Source organism: Ornithodoros turicata, chromosome 6 (genome assembly GCF_037126465.1).
Source record: "Ornithodoros turicata isolate Travis chromosome 6, ASM3712646v1, whole genome shotgun sequence".
Lineage (NCBI taxonomy): Eukaryota > Metazoa > Arthropoda > Arachnida > Ixodida > Argasidae > Ornithodoros > Ornithodoros turicata.
The window spans coordinates 58,946,984-58,960,454 of record NC_088206.1 but is presented as its reverse complement, the minus strand read 5'-3'; the positions used below and the strand labels follow the sequence as shown (position 1 = coordinate 58,960,454).

Sequence of the window (13,471 nt, the reverse complement as noted above, 5' to 3'; positions counted from 1 at the left end):
TGCAAGGAGCGCGCCACATGTTGCTGTGCCCGTAACTTGGCTTGGCCACATGTACGTTCTGCCTGACAGGGGCAGCACTATACGTCGGGAAAGTGTAAAAAGAATGCCTAAAAATCTGGTCCGATTCCGAACTATTTATTAATTTCTTGAAAGGGTATAGCTCCGTTGTTTGGTGTTGTTTGGCCACAGAACAGATAATTGCGGGCCAGATGCGGCCCGCGTGTTTGAGACCCCTGGCATAGACGAACAAAACAACTGACGCACCGGCGACTAAAGTTGTTACTACGTTTGAGTTGTTCCCCACTTCTTCGAATGGCATTCGGACAACAACTTCTATGCACGAATATGGCTTTCATAGAAGAGCACCCACGTAACCGTTGTTACTGTTCTGCTGACGTCACCAGTGTGGCGGAACGGAGAGCGTCACACGACGGTCCGCGACGGAACGGAGAGCGTCACACGACGGTCCGCGTTCTGGTTTCAATGGCAATGTATTGTCCCATGTTTTGCATAACGATTTCGACACTCTATGGAGATTCACTTGTAATGGTCAAACACGGTTAAACAGGACTTCGCGAAGAACAAAAATTGCTCGAATAATGCGATTGTTTTACTTACAGGTACATCTACAAGCCCGTTCTCGGCGACGGATGGCGGTCTGTCCGTGCTGCTGTAGGTGCTGCAGGAAGTTTCTTCTTTATTTGGGTGTGGCACGGGATGGAACCATCCATCACCATATGGTGCGGTCTTAACTTTGCTGGCATACTGGCAGAGCAAATAGTCTCGCAGTTCTTGGTTACAGGACTCGGGGCAAGGTTTATGGTGAGTACTGTAACGAAACCTCTGCACGTAGCCACTTGGTGTAACAGGTCTTAGAATGGTCCGAAAGCGGACGAAAACGAGCGGTATTCAGTGCAAATATCTACACTGGCGAAGCCGTAGCATTAGTATGTACGTCGACGGCATATACTATCAAAATATGTCAATGATTTATACTGTCCTTCCATGCTTGGATGTAAAGAGATCACTCGCTGCCAGAAGAGTTCTAACTTCAGGCAGTTGAGCAGCCCGCGCTGGAAAGCGGCGAAGTCAGACTACAATGCAGTGAGGAACAACGGTAGGATTGCACTGATCATATACCATCCCTGCTCTTGGCCGTGGTGTTTCTATGTCTCGACTCGTTGGACATCTTCGGCTGTCGTTGAGGGGGTCTTGTCCGATGGCGGTCAGCATCCACGTAAGCCCGTCTTGGAGGAGCCGAGTCTGGTGCAAACCACACGACGACAACCCCAGTCAGCGCGCTCACATTACTTCTTGTTGTCACTGGCTGACGGCACTGTGTCGCTGCTGATAAAACTCAGCACGCACGATGGAAAGTACCACACGGAACTGTGTACTTCTTCACAGGCACCCGGGTGCGCCGCAAGGTTAGCTGTCACAGGGCGGATTCCTAAGCCCTGACTGTCCCTAGGGTGAGTTGCCAGCCCTGGACAGATCTGCCTCTTGATGCCGTTGAATAGCTATTTCCTTTTGTGCACAGCGTAAATCCGAAGCCGTGAGGGGACACTCGCAGTTCGCACACTTGCAGTAAAATGCCGAGGAACGGGGGTACCGTGAAGGTGCCGCTTCACGCTGTCGTCCGCTAGCATCTGTAGACAGTAGACCCGCGCATATCTTGCACCTTGTTGCGCCACGGCAATTACGTGCGTTGTGCTCAAACTGCCGACACTTGAAACAGTGAATGGGATCCCCGACGCACTCCCGCATCGCATAGTGCGAGCATCCCTGTGTAATAGTATCCATGCAGGATTTCTACATTGGGCATAAAGGTGAGAATGGGTGACGTGGGAGCGATATACACATCCTGGCCATCTTCCTTGCAAATGTGCCGGACTCGGCGTCGAGCAGACACCACACCGGAGCCCTCCAAGAAAGACGCAATGTCTACGTTCGCATGTAACAAGGGCAATAGCTGATCTTTCCCATGTTAGAAAACGTAAGACTACGCGACGTGTACTTGCACATACCCGCGGCAGACTGCAGTACAGCCAGTTTGGCCTCGGCGCCCTAAGATGACACGAACATGCACATACACAGTGCGTGTCGAACCAGCGCTTCCTACTGGGCTGCGGCACAAATGCCCTGGGCGACGGCGCTTGAATTGACTCTCCACCGTAGCTCAGCCTTGTCGGTCGCGAAATTCACGATCACAATCATCTGATAAGGCGTTAGCTCAGCTGCGTGCTACGAACTCACGTGAAGGTCTGACGTGGCGTATCGCTGAGCTCGACCGTGCCGCATCTTATCGCACTCACCAGATAACATGACACCCGCGACCAGAGACCGGCAAAATAACCCATGCTCTGGTCGCGAGTGTGAGGTTATCCGGTGAGGACCGGGGACCACCACCGATAACTGATAGCGTCCCGTCGTCTATCCGTATAGGACGGAAGTCCTCTCGTGTCTGCGCCGTATACGTGAGAACAGGTGCCCTTCCGTAAAATTCGCCATGAATGTCGTTGATGAAGTTGCAGAACAAATAGTCGGACGAGAGAAGAATTATCATCGTCGGTTCGACGGTGACAATGCTTGTCATCAGTGAAGCGCAACCCTGTGAAGTCGGCCCAGAACGCACGATGCCCCTTCCCCATCCCTAAGTTGGTAAGCATGCTGCCAGGCCGGCAGGCAGATCGCTCGGAAATATAACCACCTCCACCGCAACCATCACACAACGGATTCACAGATATGTTACAGATAAAATTGAGACTTTGTGTTGTGTCGTCTGTTTTTCGTCTTTTTCCCAGTCTCGGGTTTTCGTCATTGATATGTTAGTCGCGGTGTCAGTTGCATCACCAACCGCAGGGTCCTCGGCGATGCACCTCAACATATGGCTTCCTTCCAGATACAGTCCCTCAGTGATTTTTATAAAAAGGTGATGTCTCAGATTCTTTTGTTTCTTATAGTTTTCCTTTTCCTTTACAGGCAACCTACTCTCGGCAGATACGACCAATACACGCCTCCTTATCTGCTGCGTCTGTCATACTATCAGCCACGTCCTGTATGTTTTTCCTGGCGGGGGATACCATAGGTTTTACGGTCACAAAGAAACTTCTGCTTGGTAAGTATAACACCGAGTGGTCATCGCCATCCGACAAATCTATAAGCGCTTTCATAATAATACTGTCTCTTCGTGGCTTGTTCGGCAGGGTTCCCTCTGCCGGTGGTTCCACTCTTCTTGGCATTTTACTGCAACGGCTACGCTGCTTTGGAACTCCGAGATTGGGAGAAGTCAACTATCAAAGATGCCAAAGATAAAAGACATAAAGAATAAATAGTAGATAGTGAAAACGAAGTCACTGCAGATTTGTTAGGAACGGCACCATAGCCGTATTAGTGAGATACGACCTAGCTTCTCTGACAATGGTACAAATATTGCTATGAACAGCGCTGTTTGTCGACATCGCTCCAGGGCCTCCGTCTGGGTAGTCCAGGCTCACCCGATCTCGCTCTACACAAATGGCACCAACTCTACGTGATTGGCTGTTGTGTGGTGTATCCAAAAATATTTTTTTTCATCGCCCCTTGTCAGTTTCTAACTTTTTAATTATCGGTTTTAGCTCTCAGATGTCGATGAGGAAGTTGTAGTACATGTCGAAAAAGACGCAACTGAAGTGGTTCGAGGTCGCTATGGTTTGTAGTTGCGTTTTTTCCCGGGTTTAAAAGTTGGCTTCAGATGCCGGGCGGCCCGCAGATCGCGGCCCACAATCCGGCACCCGCGCGCGACGATTCCAGCGCCCTCCGGCGTACATTGACCATGAGGTTAGCGCTTGGAGACCATCCTTGGGCCACGTCACACAAGAGGAAGATATTTCACTTGTTTCACGGCACACCTATCACAGTGCACTGCAATCGTCGCGCGCGGGCGCCGAATATGGGGAGCGCTCTGCGGCGCGCGGCTTCTGAAACCAATTTTTAAACCCGGGAAAAAACGAAACCACAAGCCATAGCAACCTCGAACCGCTTCAGTTGCGTCTTTTTCGACATGTACTACAACATCCTCATTGACATCTGAGAGCCAAAACCGATAATCAAAAAGTTAGAAAATTAATTACCGCTAATTACTTGACAAGGGCCGATGAAAAAATATTTTGGATAGACCACGCAACTGCCAAGCACGTACAGTTGGTTCCATTTGTGTAGAGCACTCCGTTTTTCTTTAGCCCCTGGCCCTTTTTCGGTGGGACACCATGTATAGCCTCCCTCATCCCATAGCGCTGTAAATATACCACTCTTGTTACAGGAAACACTATTGTCCATTGAGAGCTGAAGTAACCCCTCGGGGGCACGATGGGAGGACTTGTCATTTTATGACCGTAAGTGGCCGGTCCGTGTTTATGGGCTGGGACTGAACGTGTAGTGCGACCTGCTGCACTGTAAAAAAATACTGTGATTTCTACGGGCGTTTAGTAGTATGTGACGACGGCGTGTTACCGTAATCACAAATACTGCGAAAACTACGTAAAACGGTGGCGCCATCATCATGCGCCGGCCAAAAACTTCAATGCGGAGGCAAGGCCAAGCCAAGCACGGGGCATTGCTGGCATTGCCGTCATTCGCAAACGCCGGAAGCGGAACATCGTGCGCGGACGATGGTTGACGAAGGACGACGAAGCGGTTGTTGTAAATCTCGCGAATGCATGTAGTTAGGTAAGCACATTTCTGTTCGCACATCCTGTTCTTTGCGATTTGAGCGTGGTGCACCGTATGCCTGGTTTTGTTCAACTTGACACCAGTAAATCGTGGCTCGCGTTTGTTGTGAAGTGTCTCCCTAGCTCTGTGTGTACGTCCTGGCTCGTAGGGTGATCAAGGCGCTCTTGTTGTAATGTATCGTTGCGGAAGGTGCCCATGTGTTTTTAACACTCTGATGGGCTAGTTGACCACCGTAGAGGTGTACATGAAGCGAGCAGAATACCGTGCTGTCATGCATTATGTGTGTACACGGCGGCGACCTATGCAAAACTCGGATGTCACATTTTGGGACGTTACAAGAACACACCAGGGCGGTCGCCTCGATTTGCTCTCCGAAACCACGAAAGTATGTCACGTCCATTCGTGCTCGCGTCAGTTCACTACGAATATAGAGATAATGTCACATATGAAGCAGCACATACGAAAGGGTCATGATCAGATGTCCTTATGAACGCTGCCAGAAGAAGTTCCGTGCCGTCTCCGCGTTTTGTGTGCACCTTCTTGTTCTTTCTTTGAAAAAATAAAACTGAGTCTAATTTCCATTCTCTTTGAAGTGTTTTCATGCCAGAACTGACTGATGGGTGCACATGGTTCCTTCGTATGTTCTTCCTTCGAAAAAATAAACCATTAGTATAACTGCATGTCAACTGCCCTGCTCCCTGTAACAGTTTCCTTTCTCTTTGCAGTATTTTGATGCCAGACCTGACTGATGGGTGCACATGGTTCCTTCGTATGTTCTTCTTTTGAACAAAATAAACGGTGAGTATAATTGCATGTCAATTGCCCGGCTCCCTGTAACAGTTCTCTTTCTCTTTGCAGGGTTTTCATGCCAGAGGTGACTGGCGCATTTTCATCACTATGTACATAGAAAATAAATCTCAATGTGACAAACATCACAATGTGTTGCGCATGGTCATTGCTTAAACTGCTCTCATTGCCACGACTATATGTAGAAAAAAAAAAGAGGGGCTCCAGGGACGAGCACAGCACGATAAGGGTACACGGCATATGTCAGTTAAAATTACTGGCCAATGCAGTTTTTTTAACGACCACAGCACAGTAATGCTACACGGCGTATCCCTGTTAAAATTATTGGCCAATGCAGTATTTTTCACGGGCACAACTTATACGGGGCCACCGTAAAAATAACGGCCAATGTTTGGCAGCCAACTTTCCTTGCATTTGCCCGTTTTTTTTACGGTGAAATTTTTTACAGTGTGGGTTTTAGTCAATTGGTTGATTGGCAGTTAATCGATCGACCATCGCTGATGCAAGGTGAAGGAAGTGACAACCGGACTTCCGGATGAATCCGAGGTTTCCCGCCGGAGGAAGGGAGAGCTCTCCTTGGCGGAGCGAGTGCTCCCTGCTTCAGTGCGGGTGCTTACCAACACCATGCAGTACTTCTGAACTCTGGATTAGCATACATGATAACAAATCAATGCACACAGTAAGCGCAGTAACAAATACGCATGTCAAAATGCCAGCCAGCGAGAGCAATCTAACGACCATTATACAGGTCATTGAAAGTGGATGAGGAGATTGCCGTACAGTTAGTAACCTGGAAAATTAAGGTTTTGAACTTTCGATTAGTACACATACAATCAGTGCACACTGTAAGCACATTAACAAATGCATATGTGGAAATGAAAGCTATGATGCGGCTGTCGTACGCCACGATGTTCAGACGCATGCGTTTTTGATACGGAAAATGCTTGTGCTTGACCAATCACGCCTCCACTCCCCATCACCATATAGCTCGGCTCCATTCAGCCATGGTCGCTCATGGTTGCATAGCCAGTTGCATAGCCAAAGGTAGGTTGCGGAGGAAGGTCAGGTTGCGTTGCCGACGCAAGCGTACATGTCCTGTGAGATTCTGTTGCATAATGTAGGGTTGAGAACAGAGATTTTCCTACACCCCCGACGGGGATTGCGCACTCCCCCTGGTATGTATTTTGCAACACCCCCTCCGAAATTTCTGAGATTGTCCAATGCAGCTCGGCTACCAATGCATATACCCAAAAAAACAGGCACCCATAAACATACATCCTCCAGGGGGGTAGATTTTTTGGGGGAAACTACGGTTTCGAAGCCCTCAGACATTCCGCGTTTTCTTTTTTTGCCTGCGAAGAAACATTGCGACGACATACTACGAGACAACAAAAGGTGCACAAGGTGGCATTTTCGTTCCTGATGTGATTCTTGAATTCATCATTTTGTAAGTCTAAACACAAACCCCAGAGCCACGTTACGTGCAAAAGGCTAAAGACCAACAAATCGGACGTATTAGGTAACTTGTTGGTCAGTCGAGCGAGAGTGACGCAAAAATGCCTAAGACACACAAAACTAAAGCAATGAAGGAGTTAATTCGTTAAGATGGTGTCGCTACTGGCGCATGAAAATACCCGGGCATGACCGATGTGATCCAAAAAAATACGACCCATTTCTGCCAGCTGCACAGGCTGATTACCTAAACAAATACAACATCCGTACAGAAACAATATGAGAACGACAACGCCATCTTTCCATGTCGCCACGCTGCTTGGAGCTTACGAGATAACAATAGTAAAAGTTACCTATCACGAGCCGCAGCCACATGAAAAGCGAAACGTGTCTCCTGCGACAGAATATGCGCTATATGTTATCTGCAACAGTCCAACCATGGTATTTCTGCTAGGTTACAACTGATACAGTAATGTTTATTATGTGTTTAAATGTTCTCTAGTTGGGCTTACCAAAAGGATATTGAAAAAAAAAAATTCACGTTCAGAAAATACCGTGTTGTCGGGGCGGCGCGAAACCGAAACTACTGCAGCTCCACGAAAATTAAGAAAAGGATTTCTGCAACGCGCATCCCTCCAGTTCTCTCATAAAACCTCAAAGCAGCCCGAGTTCGATCCTGGCCGATGGCGGTAGGAAAACATTGCTTATAGAACCTTCCCAGCAGTAGTTTACCCAGAATTTCGTCTCCTGGGGGTGTTCGGCTTCGCAGGAGGGTGTATTTACATGGTTTTTACAAAATATTGCACAATCACACAAAAATTTAAGGGAGTATCCTCCAGATTTTTGGGGGGTGTTATCCTGTTAGGAGAGTGTAGGGGGTTAAGTTTGACTATAGAAAAAAAAGGAGAAGGCGTAGAAGTGTATGGGGCAAATCACTGCAGACGGTAGAAATTGTTCGCTGTTCTCCTCTGCAGCACGTGAAGCATGTCGCCACACATACAAGGTATATTACACATGTATGGGATGACTCACCTTAATGTAAATATGTAAAAATGTAAATCTAGGCCCGCTTGCACGAAATTCTTCGTAGCACCATGCCTTGTAGTGTGTACACGGCTACACGCGTTTGAATTTGCCGCCTCGAGGGCACTCGTTGGATATAGTCTGCAGCTACGGACATATACTTTTCAAAGTCCGCAAAGCGTAATCAAAACTAAAAAAGTTGCAGTTGATGTGTACTAAAGCTTATTCACTGCCACAATACTACGCAAATACACCCGCACATACGAGAAATCGGCTTGGCTCATTTCGCGGAGTGGGACAGATGACTGTGACGTTATTTGTTGCCATGCGTAGCATCCACCATCGGGTGGAAGCGTGAAGCGTGTGTTTGTAATCAAGTTTCTGGTTGCTGTTGTCCTATGGTGAGCTTGTCCTGATGCCGCCTTCTACATTATCGTCGGCCTCGTACGCCTTAACATGATGAATGCGTTCGAAGCGCTTACCTTCTCCATCGACGCACTGTGTTTACTTGAGTTCGCGACGTAGAAAAGTAAGCCAACTGCTAGAGATCATTTTCTGCTAGTTTCATTGAACTACTGACCATTGCGGTTAATTTGGAGTGTCTTGAATTTTCACCCCTGCATTCATACTGAAATTCGAGACGTGCGATTATGTGATATTGTTGTGAAGAATGAACGCTAGCAAGCAAGTGCGCAGTTACCTGTGCGAGTACTTCGAAATATTGAGAAATGACTCTCGCCATAATCTAGAATGTGTCACATTGCAATAAATTTTAGTCCAAGCAGCGTGGCGACATGGAAAGATGGCGTTGTCGTTCTCATGTTGTTCCTTGTACGGATGTTGTATTTGTTTAGGTAATCACCCTGCGCAGCTGGCAGAAATGGGTCGTATTTTTTTGGATCACATCGGTGGCGCCCGGCTATTTTCATGCGCCAGTTGCGACACCATCTTAACGAATCGCAATGAGCTCATCAGCACAAGGTTCACAGGAGCGACGGGTCGGGCATTCCTCTTCAACAAAGTCGTCAACCTCAATTACAGGTACGGTAATTAAGAAACTGATCGACACGCATGTAGAGAACATTGTCAATGTGTTGTCTTATGCATAATAGCCAGCAGAATGTTGTTACACCATTCTTTGAGTAGGTCGTATAGCCCTTGTTAAATATTTAATGTGCTGCTATGACTTACCAGGTTTTGGCAGGCACTAGGCTATACTAGATTATGCCAACTAGAGCCACTATATAGGCACTATATTTCGTGACTGTAATACCAACCATTGATTCCCTGCTCCTCAGGGCAGCAGTTTTGAATACAGGTGCATTGTGTATTTTCTGTTTGAGCACACCACAACGGAGCCCCTTGGAGCACCAGTAACATAATTGACATGAGCATATGTAGTTCCCTGGTAACTTCAGTGTATTTGACACTTTCAGTAGGTCAGTGAGATAGAAAAATTCATGCAGTTTCAACACAGTAGTTGTGGCAGCAAGATTTGGCATGTTAGGCTTCTACTGTGTGCCAGTGTGCATACTTCATGGCATCACAGAGACATAAGGGCCTCAGTGTTTGCCTCGAAACACCCTGCACACCACAAGACACTGTGGGTCATTAGGTACTTACAAACAAGAAAGATTAAAAAAAAAATTTTTTGTTGTTGTGAAACTTGACTTCTTGGCAAATTAAAACATTTGTGTTCCTTGAAAACAGCGAAGTTCAAGACCGTGTCATGCTGACAGGCCGGCACATGGTACGAGATGTCTCCTGCAAGAATTGTGACACAAAGCTGGGATGGATTTACGAGTTTGCTACTGAGGAGAGCCAACGTTACAAGGAGGGACGGGTGATCCTCGAGCGAGCCCTCGTTACCGAAAGCGACGGCATCGAAGAGCACATGGGCAACTGACATCACGTCCAAGTTGATGTGGTGGCACACATATGAACTCATGCTGTCAAGAGTTCAAACAAGAATTTCCTCGGAAAGGCAACGTTCACGTGGTTTCGAGACACGTGAGCAACAAAATGCACCAAGTTTGGCACGGTTACACGTTGCAGTGGCATTTCAAAGGCAGTGATGCCCCTGCCCTGTTGCTTACGCGGCAGTGAAGACGGCAGTAAAGATTTGTCTTTTGTGATCTCCAGAATGTGTCTGTGTGCACAGTGGTAAATTTATGCATCAAAGGGGCACTAAGCAGCTTGCCGAAACATTTATGATGTTCCTTAAAAAAAAAGAAAAAAAGTAGCCCACAGCATCCAATATATGTGATTTCTTTAGCTCTAGCGAGCATATTTGTTGAGAGACAATGCTAATGAAAAACCTTAATGCGCGAGAGTCTCTCTCCTTCCTTCCCTACAACACTCAGCTACTTCACAAAATCCCCACGTGTCACAATGCCACATTCGAGGCACTGGAAATATCGACCCACTAGGACTCCTACCCCATAAGCGGAATCCACTGTTACAGGCTACGGTATGTGGAGTGTACCTGTTCTAGGTACACTATAGCAGTGTTTCCCAAAGTGTGGTCCGTGGACCCCCAGGGGTCCGCGAGAGTGTCCGTGGGGGTCCGCAACCGTCTCTCACATTTCAGTGAGGATTTTCGTCCCCACAAACACTCGCTCGTACATGCTGCCCGATTTCCAAACACCCAGAACTTCCAAAATTGCTACAAGCATGCTTCAACAGCTAGCTTCTACTTTCTGATAGAAAAGTCCTGCAATGCACGTTTGTCCGCGTCATACACATACAAACAAGAAGGAGAAACCAGTGCGGAATCGTTTCTGAAGCTGTATCGAAAGCACGCAGCAACTGACGAGGTTGCTGGTTATGCACTGGCTGTAACGGTGTGTGTGTGTGTGGGGGGGGGTCTGTGAATTGGTTCTCATCGCTTCCGGGGGTCAATCACCGCCAAAAGTTTGGGAAACACTGCACTATAGTGACTGTGCTAGAACGCACGTGGTACCATGGAAATGGTGTTGCCGGATATTTATTCCAACTAGCAGACAAATACAGCACTGAAAATGTAGTGTGTGCGTGAAATGAAAATTTCTGTACATTTGCTACAGTTTGAACTTTCAGGTTCTTAGTAGAACGAAGTTTCGAATTTGCCTCACTCGATTCTGCAATAAATTAACGTGTCCTGTAGCACGACTGTGTGATGGAGCGCAACATCAGAACGACGTGCGGCTATTGTCAAGCAAGGCTTTGTAGGACAGAGCATGAGTATGAAGAAGCGCAGCAAATACTTTATTAGTTTGGAGTCATTTTGTACTTTTTGGCACCAATAACTTCTTCAAAACTTTCACCATCAGAAGCATAGCCCAGTGTAACAACAACAGACACACCTTGTATACCTGTTTAGTACCCTTTTAAATTGCATTCAGAAGAGAAACTTGATAGCAAAGCGCTTCAACTCTCCAGTTCCTCTTTTGTTTACTGGGGTTTTGACAATTTGTCCCAAGTTATACTGGATACATATAAAAGATCCTTACTTGTGTCTGTGTGAATCTGCAACCCAATCACTTAACAAGAACATTTGGATACTGATGCTGCTGATGCTAGTGCTGCTGTGGTATCATGGCATACCACTACAGCTAGGGAAGCTGCCACATTCCGAACCAGCAGAAATGGTCGAGGCTCTAGCTCCTTTGATGTCATCATTGCTTGCAGTTTCAGCATGCTCAAGAGTGTGCACGTCATTAAGTGCGCCACACAGAAGAACAATTATTCTTCTGCTCTTTATTATGGCATGCGTCATGGATTTGACCACAAATATCAAGATATTGCAACCCCTTAAAATCGCATTCCTCTGATGAGAGTTTTAACGGCATCGAGTTTGCATTTTTCCAGGTGGGTCGAACTTGCAAAGTATTGTGGCACTAGGGTGGCAAATTTAATATTTTTCCTTCCATTGTGGAACCAAAAGAAAGTATTTTACTGTGTTCAGAGTGAAAATGTGTTGCACTGCACTGTGAATTTTCGTTTGGCTTCTCTGTTGTGTGGCAATTTTATGGGTACAGTGCATAGGTATAAGAAGCGGCTGCTCACACATTTGAAATGCAGGCTCGTACATTATTTTCAAAATGTATATAAAAATACTTCGCCAATGTGCTGGACATGCAGGTTGTTTCAAGCACTTGAGATGTCATGAACTTGCTAGCTTCCCAGGGGTTTATTGACACATTGTGTACTTTCCAACTTGGGTTGGTAAAATACGGAGAAGCTCAGCTCTTGCTAATAAAAAGGAGTGTTTGTTGCGATTCGTACAAAAATTGTATATTTATAAATGATAATTTTTTCCCTTCATGTTTAAGTGTGGCCACATTCATGTTTCCAAACTGTACTGTGCATACAATTGGAACAATGGTGGCAACCTTATAAACTGTCACTTTCAACATAGAGCACTTAGTAAGAGTGAGAAGTCATTAGCAAGAAAAATGATCAACCTAATCCTACTGAAGAGTTTCACACACACACACGAGAGAGCATTTATTTTGATGATGCATGTGTAGATGTGAAATCAAACAGCTTCTGCAAAGAGAGTACTAGAACATAAAATTGTGGTAATCATCAGTCTTGGGGAGTCAACAGCTATAGGAAGAAAGATTAAGGGAGCTCAAAAGTTTTCATTCATTTCGTTGAATGCCCAATCTTTATTGCAAGTCGACAAGTGTGGCTCATCACACATGAACTGCGTAAAGGCTTCTAAACTTTTTCATGCTTCATGTGAGAAAACCGATTAGTGGCAGTGTACCATTCTAGCTTTGTCACTCACGTCAGTAGTAGTCATTGCTGTTGTCCGAAAATAGTATGTACGTGTTCATGTGTAACTGTGACGGTGAGGATGCTGGAATTGGAACGGAGCTTTCAGTTTCATCTCTTGGAGAGTCAGACGTTGGCAGTTCTGATCGCCGTGGTCATAGTCATCAGAGCTTATTTTTGCACATCAACAGTCGTACACTGAGATACATGTGCTCACATGGGGGTGAAATTTTGTGCAGTGTTCAATGTTTAGCCTTCCCATACCTGCGAATAGAATCTCGCAGATGTGTGGGGTCAGATTTTATTGAATAAGTGGGAAGGCACCCTGGAAAACTTTGTACGATCACTTGTTTCGTTTAGTAGCAGTGGAGTTTTACATTGTGTAATTTTTTTTCACCAGGAAGTTGAGTTGATGTTATTTTGTTATGTCCTACTTGCATATTACACATCGATGAAATACTTGGAAAATATTGCAAAATGTATGGATTAGAATTATAATGCGTTCTCTCTCTCCCATAAGTGCACACCTTAATTAATTGTTAATTGTATAATTATTAATTAAGAACTGTATACTGATACAGCATATAAAACACACCATTCAAAACTTGTTGTGTAGTTTTGATAAGTGCAATAATGATAATAAAAATTTGAGTAGAGTGAGAGCTTTCCCTGTTTATACACACTTGTCAATGACTTGCCAGGTTCAAACAGAACAAAA

The 13,471-nt window shown here is 46.0% G+C and overlaps 2 protein-coding genes across 3 annotated transcripts in view; both read left to right on the top strand.

Moving 5' to 3' along the window:
- The window catches only part of LOC135396819 (protein-cysteine N-palmitoyltransferase HHAT-like), a 35,834-nt gene extending 32,242 nt beyond the window's left edge, over positions 1 to 3,592 (top strand). The window contains exons 10-12 of the mRNA XM_064628014.1: positions 621 to 822; positions 2,983 to 3,118; positions 3,207 to 3,592. Of these exons, the coding sequence (XP_064484084.1) occupies positions 621 to 822; positions 2,983 to 3,118; positions 3,207 to 3,331 (463 nt within the window). The 3' untranslated portion in view covers positions 3,332 to 3,592. The remainder of the gene's footprint in view (positions 1 to 620; positions 823 to 2,982; positions 3,119 to 3,206) is intronic.
- Positions 3,593 to 8,288: 4,696 nt separating this feature from the next.
- On the top strand, positions 8,289 to 13,413 carry LOC135396816 (protein yippee-like 5). Of its 2 annotated transcripts, none has more exons than XM_064628012.1 (3): positions 8,289 to 8,393; positions 8,847 to 9,033; positions 9,703 to 13,413. In XM_064628012.1, exons 2-3 carry the CDS (start codon positions 8,873 to 8,875, stop codon positions 9,896 to 9,898), a joined length of 357 nt encoding a protein of 118 aa, XP_064484082.1. In that variant the 5' UTR covers positions 8,289 to 8,393; positions 8,847 to 8,872; the 3' UTR covers positions 9,899 to 13,413. The 2 variants fall into 2 exon arrangements, with proteins under 2 accessions (XP_064484082.1, XP_064484081.1); XM_064628011.1 differs by having other exon boundaries at positions 8,290 to 8,521.
- Positions 13,414 to 13,471: the final 58 nt, after the last annotated feature.

Coding starts and splice junctions, on each gene's coding strand:
- LOC135396816 (XM_064628012.1), top strand. CDS start 8,873: ATGGGTCGTATTTTTTTGGATCACATCGGTGGCGCCCGGCTATTTTCA. Junction 9,034..9,702: donor GTCGTCAACCTCAATTACAG/GTACGGTAATTA, acceptor CCTTGAAAACAG/CGAAGTTCAAGACCGTGTCA.